The 16,539-nt window shown below is 50.9% G+C and overlaps 1 protein-coding gene across 5 annotated transcripts in view; it reads right to left on the bottom strand.

The window, feature by feature from the left end:
• The window catches only part of POLE (DNA polymerase epsilon, catalytic subunit), a 34,244-nt gene extending 18,207 nt beyond the window's left edge, over nt 1-16,037 (bottom strand). For 3 of the 5 annotated variants that reach the window (XR_002868314.2, XM_023937804.2, XM_023937805.2), the window contains exons 1-23: nt 15,671-16,037; nt 15,107-15,187; nt 14,985-15,029; nt 14,773-14,865; nt 14,085-14,239; nt 11,932-12,073; nt 11,574-11,654; nt 11,237-11,344; nt 10,644-10,754; nt 10,288-10,373; nt 9,472-9,591; nt 8,580-8,712; nt 7,864-7,977; nt 6,882-7,094; nt 6,154-6,261; nt 5,353-5,481; nt 4,436-4,538; nt 4,204-4,350; nt 3,491-3,636; nt 2,567-2,715; nt 2,101-2,193; nt 1,302-1,446; nt 680-837 (exon numbers count right to left, since the gene is read on the bottom strand). Coding sequence is in view for 4 of the 5 variants with exons in the window: in XM_023937804.2 (XP_023793572.2) it covers nt 680-837; nt 1,302-1,446; nt 2,101-2,193; nt 2,567-2,715; nt 3,491-3,636; nt 4,204-4,350; nt 4,436-4,538; nt 5,353-5,481; nt 6,154-6,261; nt 6,882-7,094; nt 7,864-7,977; nt 8,580-8,712; nt 9,472-9,591; nt 10,288-10,373; nt 10,644-10,754; nt 11,237-11,344; nt 11,574-11,654; nt 11,932-12,073; nt 14,085-14,239; nt 14,773-14,865; nt 14,985-15,029; nt 15,107-15,187; nt 15,671-15,901 (2,891 nt within the window). In the remaining variant the exon portion in view is untranslated. The remainder of the gene's footprint in view (nt 1-679; nt 838-1,301; nt 1,447-2,100; nt 2,194-2,566; nt 2,716-3,490; nt 3,637-4,203; nt 4,351-4,435; nt 4,539-5,352; nt 5,482-6,153; nt 6,262-6,881; nt 7,095-7,863; nt 7,978-8,579; nt 8,713-9,471; nt 9,592-10,287; nt 10,374-10,643; nt 10,755-11,236; nt 11,345-11,573; nt 11,655-11,931; nt 12,074-14,084; nt 14,240-14,772; nt 14,866-14,984; nt 15,030-15,106; nt 15,188-15,670) is intronic. The other 2 variants (XM_086855197.1, XM_086855198.1) reach the window with 2 other exon arrangements.
• Between the last annotated feature and the right edge of the window lie 502 nt (nt 16,038-16,539).

The raw sequence follows: 16,539 nt of genomic DNA, 5'->3' as shown, positions 1-16,539 counted from the left end.
AGAGGAGCACTGGCAGAGAATGGCGAGTGCTGAATCTCATCCTGTCAGGGATTAAGCACAAAAAAGTCCAGAATTCTGAGCACAGAGGGTACTAGGGAAAGCAACAGCATGGTTTGGAGTCAGCCTGTGGGCTGCCACCCAAAATAATGGGTGCTACTGCTGTAGCTCACTCACTCTTGGTTAGGAGGTGGTTGTTGAGAAATCAGTGAAGTTTGGGTACAATTGTGCTGTAATGTGACAGTAATGGCAGAACCTGTCCTACTTACAGATGGAGAGAGAAGGGGAAACACACAGGAGTAGTGTTACTGGAAGTCTGTGAACTCTTTAGAGATAGGAAGGTAAAAACTGCTGAGTTTAAACAGATTAGATTGAATACAAGCAGTATTAGAAATCTCAGAAGGAAAGTCAGCGTTCTCCTGCACACCTCAGAGCCAAACAGGGACATGTTTGGTCACTAGGCTGGAGAAATGTAATTTTGCTGTTATATGCTAAAATTTACTGCCATAGTAGCTGAATTCAAAGATGGTCTGATGCAAAGAACTTGTTACTTAAAGTCAGTGAGTAAAATGCTGCTGTCTCTGGAGGCAAGGACCAACATGTCCCACATGCACAAAGGCAACAAGATCCTTAGTCTGTTAATTCAGGGAAATAGACAATATTTTGAGCTTTGAAATCTCACCTTTTCTTCAGCTTCTTGCCCTCTTCTTTGGAGGCTGGAAGGATCATGGCCAGGTATGGACCATCCACTTCAAAAAAGATGCTGTTCTCTGAGCGTGTGATATAGGTGAGTGAGGCTGGATCCTGCAGTTCCTGGTACTGATCATTTGTGAAGCCTTCCTGTGGCACAGCCCCAGGAGAACAGTTTCAATCCACAGCTGTCTGGTCACACCAGGGGATGCCCCTAGGACACACCTTGCCCAAAGGAACACCTCAGCACCCCTCTGGGATCTACAGCACAATTAGGATTCAAAAGTCAAAACACCTGTCCTGCCTGTTGAGAAAAAAAAGGCTTTGGAGCCTAAAATTACATTTTCTTTTTTTACAGAGCCTGGAGTGAGCAGAGGATAGGTTTAGACCTTCCACTGGGCTCCCTACCATCACAGGTAAGCATGCACCTAAGCTGGCCTTTTACAGACCCCCCTCTCTGATGGGGGATATTGAGACTCCTTCTCCATTCAGATGCTCTCCAGAGCCATCACCCCTGACATCTCACCCACTATACAGGGAGTGGAGATGCTCTCCCTACTCATCAGCTCTCTATCTCTTTTTCCCAGGCTGCAGAGGACAGGTGCCAGACTCACCTTCACCAGGATGTTCAGCATGGCACCTGGGTAAGAGATAGTCACTTTTGGCTTCTTGATATTGGTTGACTTGATGACAAAGTTCTCTGGGAAGCTGTTGGGAAGGACACACCAAATCCCATCGGTATCCAGTTCTAGAGGTCTCCTAAGGAAGGAAGGAAAGTCAGGAGTAGAGTGGATGAGAGATGACAATCAGTTCTGTGTCCTCCATGAAGACAGCAGCCGCCTGTTGCACCCACTCTGTTCCTTTCTGCAAAACAAATCCTCAAATACAACAGCAGTGTCAGGAATCTGAATGCTCACAGAATCAGAGAATCACAGAGCACTTGAGGTTGGAAGGGACCTTAAAACTCATCTCATTCCAACAACTCCTTGTCATGGGCAGGGACAACTTCCCCTAGACAAGGTTACTCTAAGCCTTGTCCAACCTGGCCTTGAAACACTTCCAGGGATGGGGCAGCCACAGCTTCTCTTGGCAACTTGTGCAGAGAAGACTTTTTTCCCAATATTCTGATCTTCCTCATCTGATCCTGCCATCCACCTCCTGATGCAGTGGGAAGCCATTCCCCCTAGTCCCACCACTCCTGGTTGTTGCCCAAAATCTGTCTCCACCTTTCTTGGAGTCTCTTTAAGCACTTAAAGGGGCTCTAAGGTGTCCCTGGAACCTTCTCCGATATGAAAACCTGGAGCCCTTCCTCATAGGAAATGTGTTCCATCCCTCTGAAAACTCCAGTGTTTAACATGCTCCCACATCTGTCCTAGCTGCAAGTGGACGTTCTTCAGCTCAGCACACACTCACCCAATCTGCTCGATCAGCTCTCTGGCCTGGGTGATGATATTTGCCCCCGTGAAGCAGACAATGCCAGCCATTTCCATGGAATACCAGCGAGCTCTGTGAGCAGAGAAGTCACAGTTGAAAGCATGACATGCTCCCTCCAAAAACCCAGCCATGGAAGGGCAGGAGGATCTCCAGGGGAAGAAGGGCAAGAAACAAAATACTGGGCCTTGGACCATTTTTCTCCTATGAAATTCTCTACTTATGATGCTTCAGAAAAGCTGAAAACCCACTAAGAGACAAGATTCCCATCATTTAATATCTGATAAGAGTCTCCAGGATGAGGAATAATGGGTAGAAGCAAGAGAAGAGTGTTACAGGAGGGTCCTACTCTCATCTTGGTGCTTCAGGAAGCGACTACCTCACCAAGACAATCCTGGTTTCCAAGGGTCCCCTCTAGAGGATCCCGGATGGCCCAGGGGAGACTTACCCTTTCCGCATGACATATCCATAGAAGGAGTTGAGGATGCACTTGTGAGCCAGCTGCAGGGAGTCATAGAGGATCTCCATGTTCTTGCAGCGTTTCACTTCAGAGGCATCTCCTGTCTCCACTGCTGCAGACAGCTTCTTCTTCCACACCTGCATGCCAAGGGCAGAGTCAGGACAATTTCACATATCACTACCCGTGGCATCCAACTGGTTTCTACTGAGTCCCAGTTGCATTGCAGCTGTACAGGAATATCTTTGCCAGAGATCAGCATCATGAATCAAATGTTCCATTTTCTTTTGCAGAGCAGGAGGGGTTGGCCAGAGGCATTTTGTCACTTGTCAGAAGAGACTTTCAGCTCCCATCATAGATCAGAATTCAACCAGCACCAGCTGTGCTGCACGATATGTGTGCAGGGAAGAAATCAATACACTGCCTGCTGCAATCCATGATGCCTGGCTAACAGCAGAACCATCAGCATAGGAAAAGCCTCTTTGTCAGCCCTGGGAACCATGGCAAAAGAGGCAGCTGGGAGGAACTGCAAAGAAACAGGCTCTCTTAACTCTTCCAGATGTAGAGCCCCAGGAGCCCTAGAATAGTTTGGGTTGGAAGGGACCTTAAAGCTCATGTCATCCCACCCCCTGCTTTGGGCAGGAACACCTTTTACTAGACCAGGTTGCTTTAAGTCCCGTCCAATCCAACAGGCCTTAGACACTTCCAGAGATGGGGTAGCCACAGCTTCTCTGGTCAACCTGTGCCAGTGCCTTTCCCCCCCCTCGCAGGGAAGAATTTCTTCCCAATAACTAATACAACACTGCTCTCTATCAGTGGGGAACCAACAGAGGCTTAATCCTTTGAAGTTTTCAGCAAGGCACAAGAGGTCCCCAGGCTTGGCAAGACGATCTGACCAGCACCCAAGCGTGGTACCTTGTGCAGTCCCTTGAACTCATATCGGCGGTCCCGGAATGCTCGCACCGTGTCCACATAGAAAGAGTTTTCTCTTTGGCAGATGGTAGTGACTCGCTCCTCCACCTTGGTGACATGGATCTTCTTGTATGCCTTGCGGCAGTAATCTGGTCAGAGGAGGCAGAGGGAGGTTCTCAGGGATGGGTGCCCTGCTACAAAGGGATGAGCAGAGTAGGGATAGGGAGGCAGCTAACTATAAGGCATAGGTGAACAAGGGACAGTCCTACAGCAAAGGGAGAGGAAGATCCCAGTATGGAAAGATGTAGCACCTCTTTATGGAGGTGGAGGGCAAGGGGGAAAACAAACTAATCACATGGCACACCTACAAACCCAGGCTCTGCCCCCCAGCAGGTGGTTCTGCTGGACAGCAGATCTCCAGATGACAGGATGTGATGTTTGCCTTTCATTAACTGGATTTAGCAGCCTTACAAAAAATGGAGCCATTCATATTTCAGCTCAAGTCTGTGGCTCTCCAAGACAAAGGTACACTGACAGAGGTACCAGTGCCTGGCTCCTCTTAGGAAGCATGCATGAGTCTGTTGGGATCCTGGAGAAGTTCTGAGACCAGCCTGACCTCACCCCACAGCCCTATGAGGGGTCACTACTGCTGAACACTGCTCACAGTCCAGGTTGCAAAACACTGCCAGGATCATGACCTTGATTCATTTTTTTACCTGCCAGACGCCTTTTCTCATACTTGGCTTGTTCTTCCCGGGAGAGCTCGTGGAAGGCACGGGGTGGTCCATCAGGGAACAAGGGAGGGAACTTTTCTGACTCCAGCTGCTGCTGGATGCGGTGGTACTCACTGCGGCTGGCAGGCACTGCAGAGGAGGGCAGTAATCAGTCTCAGGGGAGAAGCAGGCTCCATCTCTTTGGGCTGGACTACATGGTCCTTCCTGTACTTACTGAACTCTCCTCTCCACTGCCACATCATCCGACGCTGACAGTTGGCACCCGGTTTGTTGAAGTCACAGGCAGCACAAGTGGCCTCATCCACCATGGCTGAGGGCTGGATGCAGTAACAGACATGCAGGTGTTAGAGGGACAGGTCCCCAAATGACAACTCATGCTAGAACAGATGCTGTGTGGCAGGAGAGCACAGGTGTGAACATCAGAGACGGTACTCAGTGAGTTCCCCTTTCCAGAGCCTTTCAGGAGCACAAGCCCCTCAAAACAGCTGGGTTTTTGGGAAGAGTTCTAGCTAAAGCTGTAGCTGAGTCTCTGAAGACCTGGCCATCCAGAGAAGGACAAGAGAGGTAGGGGAAGGGACTGAAGCACAAGTCTGATGAGGAGCAGCTGAGGAAGCTGGGGGGCTCAGCCTGGAGGACCCTGTAGGCTCAGGGAGGACATTCTTGATCCTACAACTCCCAGACAGGAGGGTGGAGCCAGGTGAGGGTCAGGCTCTGCTCCTAGGAAACCAGTGAGGAAACAGCCTCAAGTTGTGCCAGATGATGTTTAGATTGGATATTAGAGAAAAATCCTTCACTGAAAGGGTTACCAGACACTGGCACAGGCTGCCCAGAGTGGCATTCTCCTGAAAATATTTAAAAGTCATGTGGATGTGCCACTTGGAGACATGGGTTGGTGGTGGCTTTGGCAATGTTGGCAGAGTGGTTGGACTCAATGGTCTTAGAGGGCTTTTCCAACCAAAATAATTCCATGATTCCACAATTCCATGTCAGCTTGACCAAATTTCACACCCAGCCATATCTGCTTCCCCTGCCCAGTGCAGAAAGCTCAGCCCTTGCTTTTAAGGGGATCCAGAGGGACTATTAAAGTCATCTGGAAGTCAGATTAGGAGAGACAAGATTGATGTGACCCACCTGCAACCTGTTGGTCAGAATGATGTTGGGGTACATGGCCCCCACATCCAGATGATAGATAAGAGGACACTCAATTCTGTTGGGAACATCCTTCAGGGAATTCAGTTTGGCCTTGATTTCATCACAAACCTGTGGTGAGATAAAGAGAAGCGAAACTAGAGCAGGAAGGAATTAATGAGCCGAATACTTGTTGAATTTGGTTCTTCTTCAAAGGGACACTTGCCATGGGCTCTGGGGATGGATCTAAAAGACCAAAGGAGCAGATGAGGGACTCCTCGACCCCTGGTGATTTAGGTTTGATCTGGACCTCCAGGGTAAAGCTTTTCTGTAGGGATACCTGGCAAGCGGGAGCAGCTGCTTCCTAAATATGACTTGATCAAGGATCCTTTCAGTGCAAATGGGTTAATGGAGAAAACAGCAAAGTCCAGAAGTCCCCAGTCCAGTGCTGCCCTCCAAGAAACTCCAGACTTGGATTTGGAGAGGGGCAACCTGCACATTTGTAGCTGATAAGAAGTGGGGAACAAAAAGGACAAGAGTATTTGGGATATCTGAGGGGTCTGCCTTCTCCCTAAATTCCTTCCCAGCTCTCTCAAGAGCTTTGCTCCTGGTTGAACCTGTGAAGGGAAAAGCAGGAGCTACATTCCTCGGATGGAGCAGAGACCCTGATCCCCAGGCTGGGCTGCAGGACTCAGCCTGCAGATGGGCTTCTTAGTCTCTCTTTGTAGAGCATAAACAAAACCCAAACAAGCATTTTAGGGTTGCTGTTTCCTGCCCAGCTCAGCTGTGCTGCCAGTGCTGTACCTCCTGAAAGTTGGTGACCTGATCCAAGGGCAGACCCTCCTCTTCCTCAATGGCGTGCTGCAGGGTCTTCTCCACATGCTGCACCAGGAAGTCGAAGGCAGCAGGATTCTACAGGGACATGGAGATGGCAGTGAGGCCATAGGCAGTTGTCCCTGGCTGCAGGCAGACAGCTTCTGCCCTGTCCCTGCTTGGCTTGGCTTTAATTTGTAGGGAACGCACTCCGGGAGGTCACGGAGATACCAGAAACAGGTAAAAAAACCCTTAGGAAGGGTTCAGATGAAGCTCAGTTTGGGAGAGAGGACAGGACCCCAAGCAACAGAAGCATAACTTCCAAGAAACACTGTCAGAAAAACAAACCCAAACACATCCCCTGCTGTCAACAAGATCTGGATTGCTTGCTCTTCCAGTGAAGCACAGATGGCCACTTAGAGATCTCCTATCCCAGCCCAGATTCAGGTAGCAAGGGTCTCCTGGAGGTTGCCAAGCACTGAAACAGGCTGTTGAGGCCAGTGGTGAAATCACCATCCCTGGAGGTGCTCAGAAGACATGCAGATGTGGCACTTGGGGACATGGTTTAGTGGTGGCTTTGGCAGTGCTGGGTTAACAGTTGGACTTGGCAACAATAAAGGGTTTTTAGGGATACACTGGAGATGCCAACAACAGTGGAAATGCTATCCCTCCCCACCATGCTGCTCTATGAGGACAGGGGTTGGCTGCTGGTCCATTACCATTTTGAAGCGGCAGGGAATATCACTGCGGAAGACCCCAGATTCCAGTGCCTCCACATGGCCTCCCACGTAGGTCTCTGAGTCCAGCACATGCCCATCTTCTGTAAGTTTGTTGAATTCCTGCTCCTGCTTGTTTGGGAAGATGATGTTGGCATGGTAGGCCTGAACCATCAGCAGTGCCTCGCACAGTGTCCCAGATCCTTTTCTTAATACCTGCATAGGAGGAACCAAATCTGGTTTCAAATTCAGAAACAGTAGATTTAGATATCAGAAGGAAATTCTTCCCCATGAAGGTGGTGAGGCACTGGACTGGAACAGTGATCTCAGAGAAGCAGAGAATGGCTGCTCCATTCCTGGAAGTGTTCCAGGCCAGGCTGGAAAGGGCTTGGAGCAATCTAGTCTAGTGGAAGGTGTCCCCGCCCTTGACAGGAGGGTGGACCAGATTATCATTAAGATCCCCTCTAACCCAAACCAGTCTGTGACTGTGTAAAAGTGCTGCCCAGCACTGGCAAGACTGGACTGTCACACAAGCTGGACAGCTTCAGCTGGCGACACATCTGCAACACAGCTCCATCAAGTGCCTTTGTCAGCTCAACCAAGTGGGAACAGACTGACATCTTCTACATGCTTAGCATTGACAGCTTCTTTATCATACTCCATATAGCTGACAACAGCCATTAGAAGACACAACTTTGCACGGCCATGACAGCAAGTGAACTTGGCTCAGCATGGATCATCAGACATATTTTCTTGCTCCAGCCCTGCACTGCCAAATCTCAGGTGTCCTCTTATAAAAACCTGTCTCCAACTCCACAGCTGTAGGAGAAAGGAGTAACCTCTAAATCCACCCTCCCTTCCTCCCCGCCACACATGCAGGGTGTCTAGGCAGTGGGAATCAGATCTGTGGCCAGAGTATCCCTGCAGTGTGGGAATCATGCCACTTAACCCAGCAAAGAGATCATCATTTTGAGAAAGCACTCACCTCATCAGGCTCCATGGGAATGATGGTACACAAGGCAAAAATGAAGGGATGCACATACTTCATATACATGTAGTAAGTAGCAACAGCATCGGACACTGAGTAGGTGGCCAGTGTCTGCCAAGGAACAAGAGAAGCAAATTAATCCAAATCCCATGTGACAGAGTGGCTCAATGACAATGATCTTTCATTGCTTCCTGCGAGACACTTTCCTATCAGCAGGAAGAAGGAAAAGGTGTATTTCTCCACAGCCTAGGTTGTAAAGAATAATGTGTTTGCTTCTGAGGCCATTCTGCTTTAGCTCTAATCAAATAGCAACATATCAACTCTGAGAAAGAACATGGAAAATGAGCTGAAGGCACAGAATCCACCCAGTTTGGGTCTCAGGAAGCTGCTATAGGGCTAAGCAGAACCTCCTGCCTGTGACACCTGGAGAACTCATCTTCTCCTGTTCCCCCAGCAGGTCTCAGTTCTTTGTGGTGTTTCTGATTTCACTGGTGCTTTTCACTCCACACTGATGTAAATAAATACACAGAATGCACAGTGCAGGGCCAGGGCCAGAACCACTTCAGGAGAATCCTGTTCCTTCTCCCTGTGAGCTCTAAGGCATTGGAAGTGTGGAGAGACAGATTCAGTTAATTTCTCAAAATCCACTTTAGCTTACAGTCAGTCATAGTGCAGCTGCTCTTGTTTTCCCACAGAGCACAGGGAAGGAATACCTGAGGTTCGTCTGTGGCCATCCGGCACATCTCCTCAGGGTCCAGCTCCACTGGATCATAACCCAGTTTTGCTTTAGCTGCTGCTTTCAGGTTGTGACTTCCCACTGGGAGGTAACTGTCTCTCTTCACCCACCTGGACAGAATCAGGAAAATATCAGTTTGTGCAGAGAAAACAGCTCTGGTCATCAAAACAGGGTCAAGATTGTGAAGGGGACCTCAACTACCATGGGCATGTCTCACCAAGCACAGCTCAGCATCCAAGAACAGTGGGGTACAAGGCTGTCCAACTTTAGCTAGCCCAACCAGAACAACCCCCACGGTCCATCCCACCACCACTGCTCCTAATTTCCAACTTCCAGCTCCCTCAGTGGCTTTAAGGTAAGTATTTCACCACTGAAGAAGACACCACTTGCAAGAACTGCAAGGACATCCAGGTGTGCTCCAAAGCCCAGACTGCTCCAGGGGGGAAAACGCACATAAAACCCCAAAGTTCCGTCTCTCCTATGTGTCCTTTCCTCTTCCCTCTGTGTCAGGAGGCTGGTAGGTGAGGCTACAGTCCATCCTTTTCCCTGTTTCAGTGGCTGGATCTTAACCCACTCCCACTCCCTCTCCCTTTCTCTGTCCTCCCAAATCAGCAATCAAACACCCAAGGCTGCAGAGCAAGAGCAGCCTGGGAGGCCTTCAGGCAAAGGCTTGGCAGCTCCTGTGGGATGCAGCACACCAAGGGAAAGAAGACAACACAGAAAGAGATTATCATGCAGCTGAAGAAGGTGACACACAAAGCTTCCAAAAGACAGAATGTGAGGACAGTATTCAAATACAACTGTAGGTATTTTATTGGAACTGAAGAGATAAAGACACAGCTATATGATAGAGGGGCAGCATTTGGTACCTCAGACAGTCCATGTGGATGCACTGGGATGCTTTGTACTCTCCCTGGCTATCCTTCTGAAACCCAATTTCCTGATACATATTAATTCCATGAGCTGCTGCTCTTGCTTCCACAAAGGGCCTGGGGAAAGAGGCAGCATGAAGAGAAGGAGCAGAACAGCCATTTTCCTGCATCTGCAAGAATGGTTCCACGACCACTTCGTTACAAACTGCCTAAAGAATTTTTCTGGTGATTTATATGTGTATCTGGTCACAGGGAAAACTTCCTGCAGGACAAGTACACACCAGTCCTGGAAGTGTTCAAGGCAGGTGGGACTTGAAACAACCTGGTCTAATGGAAGGTGACTCTGGTCATGGCAGCAGGGTTGGAACAAGATGATTTTTAAAGTCTCTTCCAACCCAAACAATTTTGTGGTTCAAGAGGCAAATGTGCTTGCTTGTATCCTGCACCTGGAGGCAGAGGTGCGTGGTCCCTCTCCTCCTGCTTCCCCAGGTTTGTCTGTGCACCCCTTCCAATATGCTCCAGGTCTCTTTTGACTCTCTCTCTGCTCTCCCATGACTGAGCTCATCCATACACTGACATTCCCACATTGCTAAGGCTTTAAAAGTAGCTCAAGCAAGTGGATGGGACTCTTCAGAAAGTCCTATTGCCAAGCCAATGACCACAGGATTTGGTGAGGCGCAGGACATGGCCGCTTCACGTGTGGCCACAGGGCCTCCCCACACTGAGCTATGGAAGGACGTTGAGGATGGAACCCGACCTTGCCCTCTAGCTCAGGTGTCACCATGGCCGTTTAGTCATCATCCCTGATCTTACCAGTCAAAGAAGTCTCCATTGTATGTGACAATGATGGTGGGTTTGGTCTCCTGGACATGTTCAAACCATCTCTGGATTAAATGAGCCTGGGATGAAACAGAAAAAACATGTATTTTTAGGAACTTCATCTCCTCTACATAGAGGTGGTGGATACCACATAGCTTGTTCCACCCTTCCTCTTTCCTCTTCACCTAGCCCAAACCTGATCTCTCTTACCCTTATTACCAAGAAATAAAAGCACAAGCAGCCCTGCTTGACTTACTGTATTCCTCAGGGAGGCAACCTGTCAGGGAATGAGATCTCTGGTCAAGAAAAGCTCCAGGCAGGTAAAACTCTGCAGAGCAGAACTAACTTACCTCATCTGGTTCATTAAAGACACAAAATGGACCCTCATACTCAGGTTTGGGAGTAAACTCAAAGTCTTCAATATTCTCTGAGACAATCTCCCTGTTTGTGATCAGGTAGCCCTGAGGAGGAAACAAGAAGGCAGTGAGGAGGACTGGGGTTGCAGACAACTCCAAAATGCTGTCCAAACAATGGAATGCTTTCCCCTTGAAAACCAGAGCTTCTGTCAGAGGGGAAAAACATTTTGGGAGTCATCCATTGAAGCATCATTGACCATCAGAAAAGGAGGCCACAGAGAGACAATACAGGACACCAGTGCTGTCTCCCTCCTGCAAAGAAGCACCAGCAACCTGGGCTGGGTTTCACAAAATTCCCGCCCTGTGCTCTATGGGGTACAAAAGTATCCTGTACTTTTATCACCTGTATCCTGATACAAGAGTATCCTGTACTCTTGTATCACCCAAACTTTAATGCCATTCCCACAATCACACATCATGCAGCTGGCAGCATGGAAAGCCTGGAGACAACAGAATTGGAGAGGAATGCTGGGCTGCTTCCTGGCTTTGCTGCCTAAGCCTGAAAGAAACCCACCTGATATCCTTACCTGCCCATCAATCATGTAGGAGATCATCATGATCTGGTCTGTGTCTGCATCAGGAAACTTCAAAGGGAGTTTGGTTGTTTCAATATCAAAGGCAAGAACAACAGGATCCTGGGTAGAACCAAATCCATTAGAAAAGATTCCAGAGCTGACTGAAAGAGTGGTTCCCATAAAACCCAGTGTTGGTCCAGTAAGTGAACCAGAAGATCCTTGTTAGTCATTTTAGTGCTTTACGTACCCAAAAATTAACCAAGCCCAGCATTCCCCCTGCCACCACGGTTTTACATTGGCAGCGTGTCAGACACCAGTCCACTGGGGCGGACACCTGCCCAGTGCTCACCGGTCGTTCCACAAGGTCATCTCGGCGGGTGATTTCGGGGGGGTAGGTACTGCCTCGGTATCGCACGTTGTACCAGTGAGCCTGTGGAGAGATGAGGGTGGGCAGTGCCTTATGGCCACATCCCCACATCACTCTGTCCAGCTGCTGGGGATGAAACTGTGGCAATCACAGGCAGCCCAGAAGAAAGGCTCGAACTATGGCCAGGTAGCTTTTCTGTGTGCCATTAACTAAGGGGAAGCCTAGCAGAACAGAAATGAGCTTTAGACGTGAACTCATTGTCATCAATACCTTTGAAAAGGTGTTGGAGAAAAAAACCTTTTCTGCACTTCAGGTGTATGACTGGGAAAGCAAAGCTCACCACATGGATCTTCAGGTCGATGGAAAGGCGAACGTGGTAGGGGACATCATACTCCCGCATGTCCACAATGTTTTCCATCTGGTTGGCAATTTTTTTGGAGGCTCCTTCCTCATCTGTGCTTAGACTGCCCCCACTCAGAGCACTACAAGAGCAAAGGGAAGCAGCTGCCTTACCCATGTCTCACAGAATCACCAGGTTGAAAGAGACCTTTAAGAGCACCAGGTCAAACCCATGCCCTAACACCTCAACTAAACCATGGCACCAAGTGCCACACCCAATCTGTTTTAAACACATCCAGAGATGATGACTCCACCACCTCCCTGGGCAAACCATTCCAATACTTTATCACCCCTTCAGTAAAAATCTTTTTCCTAATATCCAACCTAGATTTCCCTTGCACAGCTTAAGGCTGTGTCCTCTCATTCTGTCAGTTGTTGCTCGGAAAAAGAGACCGACCCCCACCCAACTACAACCACCTTTCATGAAGTTGTAGATAGGGAGTGATAGGCTAAACAACCCCAGCTCCCTCAGTTGTTCCTCACAGGGCTTGTGTTCCAAGCCCCTTACCTATTCCATTCCCTTATTGGGTACTGAGGTAAAGCTAACTTGCTTATTAATTTCCAGGATTCTCCTTCCTACCTTTCTTGTGAATAGGGGTCACATTGGCCAGCTTCCAGTCATCTGGAACATCACCAGTGAGCCAGGATTGTTGGTAAATGACGGAGAGCAGCTTTGCAAGCTCATCTGCCAGCTCCCCAATCACCCTGGGATGGATCCCATCTGGTCCCATAGATTTATGAACACCCAAGTGGCTCAGTAGCTCTCCCCTTGGATAACAGGGGGACCATTCTGCTCCCTGACACCATCTACCAGTCCAGGAGGACAGCTGTTCTGAGGACAAGCAGTCTTTCTGCTAAAGACCGAGGCAAAGAAGGCATTGAACACCTCTGCCTTCTCCCCATCTGTAGTCACTAAATTCCCTCCCGCATCCAGTAGAGAACCTTCCTTATCCTTAGGAAGGCCTTACCCTTCCTTTTGCCGTTAATATATTTGTAAAAAACATTTTTATTATCCTTAACAAAAGTTGCCAAATTAAGTTTGAACTGAGCTTTGGCCTCCCTAATTTTTTTCTTACATGCCCTAGCAACCCCCTTAAATATTTCCTAAGATACTTGACCCTCCTTCCAAAGATGATACATCCTCTTTTTACTCTTAAGTTCCTTCAATACCTCATTGCCCATCCAGGCTGGGTGTCTGCCTTGTTGACTCATCTTTCAGCACACAGTCTGTTCCTGTGCCCTCAAGATCTCTGTTTTGAAGTATGCCCACCCTTCCTGGACTCCTTTGTTTTTAAGGGCTGCTTCCCAAGGAACTCTCTGAATATGTCTCTTTAACAGGCCAGTCTGCCCACCAGAAGTCCATTCTGAAAGTTTTGTTGTTGCTCCTCCTTATTTCACCAAATATTGAGAACTCTGTAATTTCACGATCACTATGCCCCAAACGGCCTCCAACCACCACATCTCTCACCCATCTTGACTTGTAAACAACAGGAGTAGCATAGTCCCTCCCCTGGTGTCTGTCTACCAGGGACGCCCACTAGCACTGACGACACTGGCAGCAGGAGTCAGGGACAGGAGAGGAATATATAATACTGAATTATTTCTGTCTTGATCACAATTAGAAGTAAGGTTGCCCACTGCCTTTCTATATCCTTTCACAGGGAACAGGCAAACTATTTGACAGGCAACAAGAGATACCACCATATCCCATCCCATTAGCTCTGAGGCCCACTGATGCACAGCACAGAGCTGGAAGAACCACCCTGAAGATGGGTGGCAGAGGCATAGCAGGGGTCTGACTCAGGCAAGACAGCAACTCTGAGGGCAGCTGGGAAATAATCAGGAGGGTCTAATATATTAAGTGGGTGATAAGGCACTGGCACAGATTGCCCTGTGGCTGCCCCATCCCTGGAAGTGTTCAAGACCAGGTTGGACAGGGCTTGGAGCAATCTGGTCTAGAGGAAGGTGTCCCTGCTTATTGCAGGTGGGTTGGAATAGATGGCCTTTAGAGGTCCCTTCCAACCCAAACTGCTCCATGGTTCTATGAATTATTAACATGACAGACCAACTGAGTCCCCTGCAGGGAGCTCCCACCTTGACAGCATGGTCGTGTAGACATCATTCGCCTGGTCCTGCTCCCTGTTTTTCCTCACAGCAGGAGAGATCTCCTTCCGCACCTTCACCAAGTCCTCCACTGTGTTGAAGGAGAGCTTGATATAGTTCCTCTTCAGGCCCACCAAGTGGTTTGGCTGCAAAGCAGCAGAAGAACGGCAGCTCAGGGATGGGCACCATAAGAGAGGGGTGGAAGGCCAACAAGACTGATGCAGGTGGAAGAATTGGCCAAAAAAAGGTGCTGATGGGTGGGACAATAAAGCCCTGATGAGAGATTCTGGTGGGTGTGTCAAGAGCACAAGACCAGCACAGCAAGAGCCCAGCCAGCCCTGCTGCTTGTGCAGGCACCCACAAATAGGATTTACCAGGGAAAAAGAGGAAGAATGGGTTGAGTATGAGCAGCATCCCCCTCCTGCAGTATCCTTCTTCCTCCAACCACTTTAATTCAAGAAATTAATGTCCTGAACACATTATCTGAAACAGCTGATATGTTCAAGGAGAAGAATGTAATTATTGCTGATAAGCAATTAGTCATAGTAAACACATTTCTGAGATGCCACAGGACCAGGAGACTTAAGTCAAGCATGCTGCTTTTTCTCCCTGCTCATCCCTTCCTACATCACTAGAGCTGTGCAACGTCCAAAAAAAAACGCCACAGAGGGATACTGACCAGGTCCAAGTCTTCTTTGGGGACAGTTTCCAGCTTTGCAATCTTCCCTTGGAACTTCTTGGAGAGGAAGGAGGACACTTCCCGCTCACAGCCCTGTCAAGAGACCCTGAGGCTGAGCAGTGCATCTCTATCCTTGGGAGATCATCCCAAAGCAGGCTGCCCAGGAGGTCTGGAGCTCCTTCCCTGGGGAGCTCAGCCCTTCCCCTCCTCACCTTCTGGGTAGCAATGTAGAAGTAGGGCTTGTAGGGTAGGGCCACCTAGGAAGGAGCAGACAGACGATGATGACAGGTTCTGTCCTGGGACACCATACCCACTTCATCCCCCCGGTACCTACCTTGAAGCGACTCCCATCCTCCTGGATGAAGTAGTAGTCCACTGCACTCACTGACCGCCGGTCCTCATCCAGCACCTCCGTCTGTTCATGGGCACCAGGACTCAACAAGGTCTCTCCATGAGACTACCCCGAGACCCCACCACGGGACACTTTCCCCCCGGGGCTTACCGGAAGTCTCCGTGGGGGACTTCCCTTCCGATAGGGCCAGGGAAACTTGGGAGGCCCAGTAGGGACATTGCACCTCCTCCCCGAGTAGTGCCGGCATCTATCTGTGAGAAGCGTCTGGCTCGGCCCTACCATGGGACTCCCCAGGGAACTTCCTCCCCCACGCCCTATGTGGGGTATCTCCATGGGACACTCCCCTTACACCTCGGGCCGTATCGGGGGTCTCCCCACAGGGCCTGCCCACAGCTCTACCGGCGATAACTCCGTCGGACTCCCATCTCTAGTACGGCTGGGGTGTCTCTGTGGAAAACCCCTCCCCAGGCCCTACCGGGGGTCTCCCCATAGTACGCTCCGTGCCCCATCTGTTGCCTGTTCGCCTCCCGCTGCGCCGGCCCATACCGGGTGCATGTTGATGAGCCAGCCCGTCCGCTCTCCGGGCTCCGCGGGCCGCTCGAAGCCGAACAGCGCGTCCAGACGGTCCGTTCGCTGTGCCCGCTCCAGGCGCTTGAATGCAGACAGCGCGGTGGCATCGTCACGGCTGGACCCCGCGCCGTCCTCCGGCTCCCGGGGCCCACCTGGCCGCCGTCCCCACCGCGCTGCCTCGGGCTCGGCACCGTCCCTCAGTCCCATCTCGGTGGAGCTGGACTGCACCTCAACGGCGCCGCGAACGGAATTTCCCGCGCTGCGCCCTGTTCTCGCGAGAGCGAACCCCTCACCGCGCCTCGCGGAGAGAGCACCAATGAAAACTCGGCCCAGCCTCCCCCGCGGGCACATCTCACCAATGGCAGGCGGCGATCTCGCCTCCTGCTCCGCCCCCGGCGGGCGGTCCCACGGAGCGCGTCCCCGCGGCGGCCCGGGCGGAGCGCGTCCCCGCGGCGGCCCGGGCGGAGCGCGTCCCCGCGGCGGCCCGGGCGGAGCGCGTCCCCGCGGCGGCCCGGGCGGAGCGCGTCCCCGCGGCGGCCCGGGCGGAGCGCGTCCCCGCGGCGGCCCGGGCGGAGCGCGTCCCCGCGGCGGCCCGGGCGGAGCGCGTCCCCGCGGCGGCCCGGGCGGAGCGCGTCCCCGCGGCGGCCCGGGCGGAGCGCGTCCCCGCGGCGGCCCGGGCGGAGCGCGTCCCCGCGGCGGCGGTGGCTGCCGGGCTGAGGGTTGGCCCAGTCCCAGTGCACCCAGCGGGACTCCCTGCCCGGCTGCTGGAGTCCCGGAGTCGGGTCCTGCCAGGCCCAGGATGTGGCTGCTGCTTTCCCCGTTGTGGATTCAAGTAGCACCGAAGC

The sequence above is a fragment of the Cyanistes caeruleus genome, chromosome 18 (assembly GCF_971803275.1).
Source record: "Cyanistes caeruleus chromosome 18, bCyaCae1.hap1.1, whole genome shotgun sequence".
NCBI lineage: Eukaryota > Metazoa > Chordata > Aves > Passeriformes > Paridae > Cyanistes > Cyanistes caeruleus.
The sequence above is the reverse complement of the archived record's forward strand: the minus strand, read 5'-3'. Positions and strand labels throughout refer to the sequence as shown.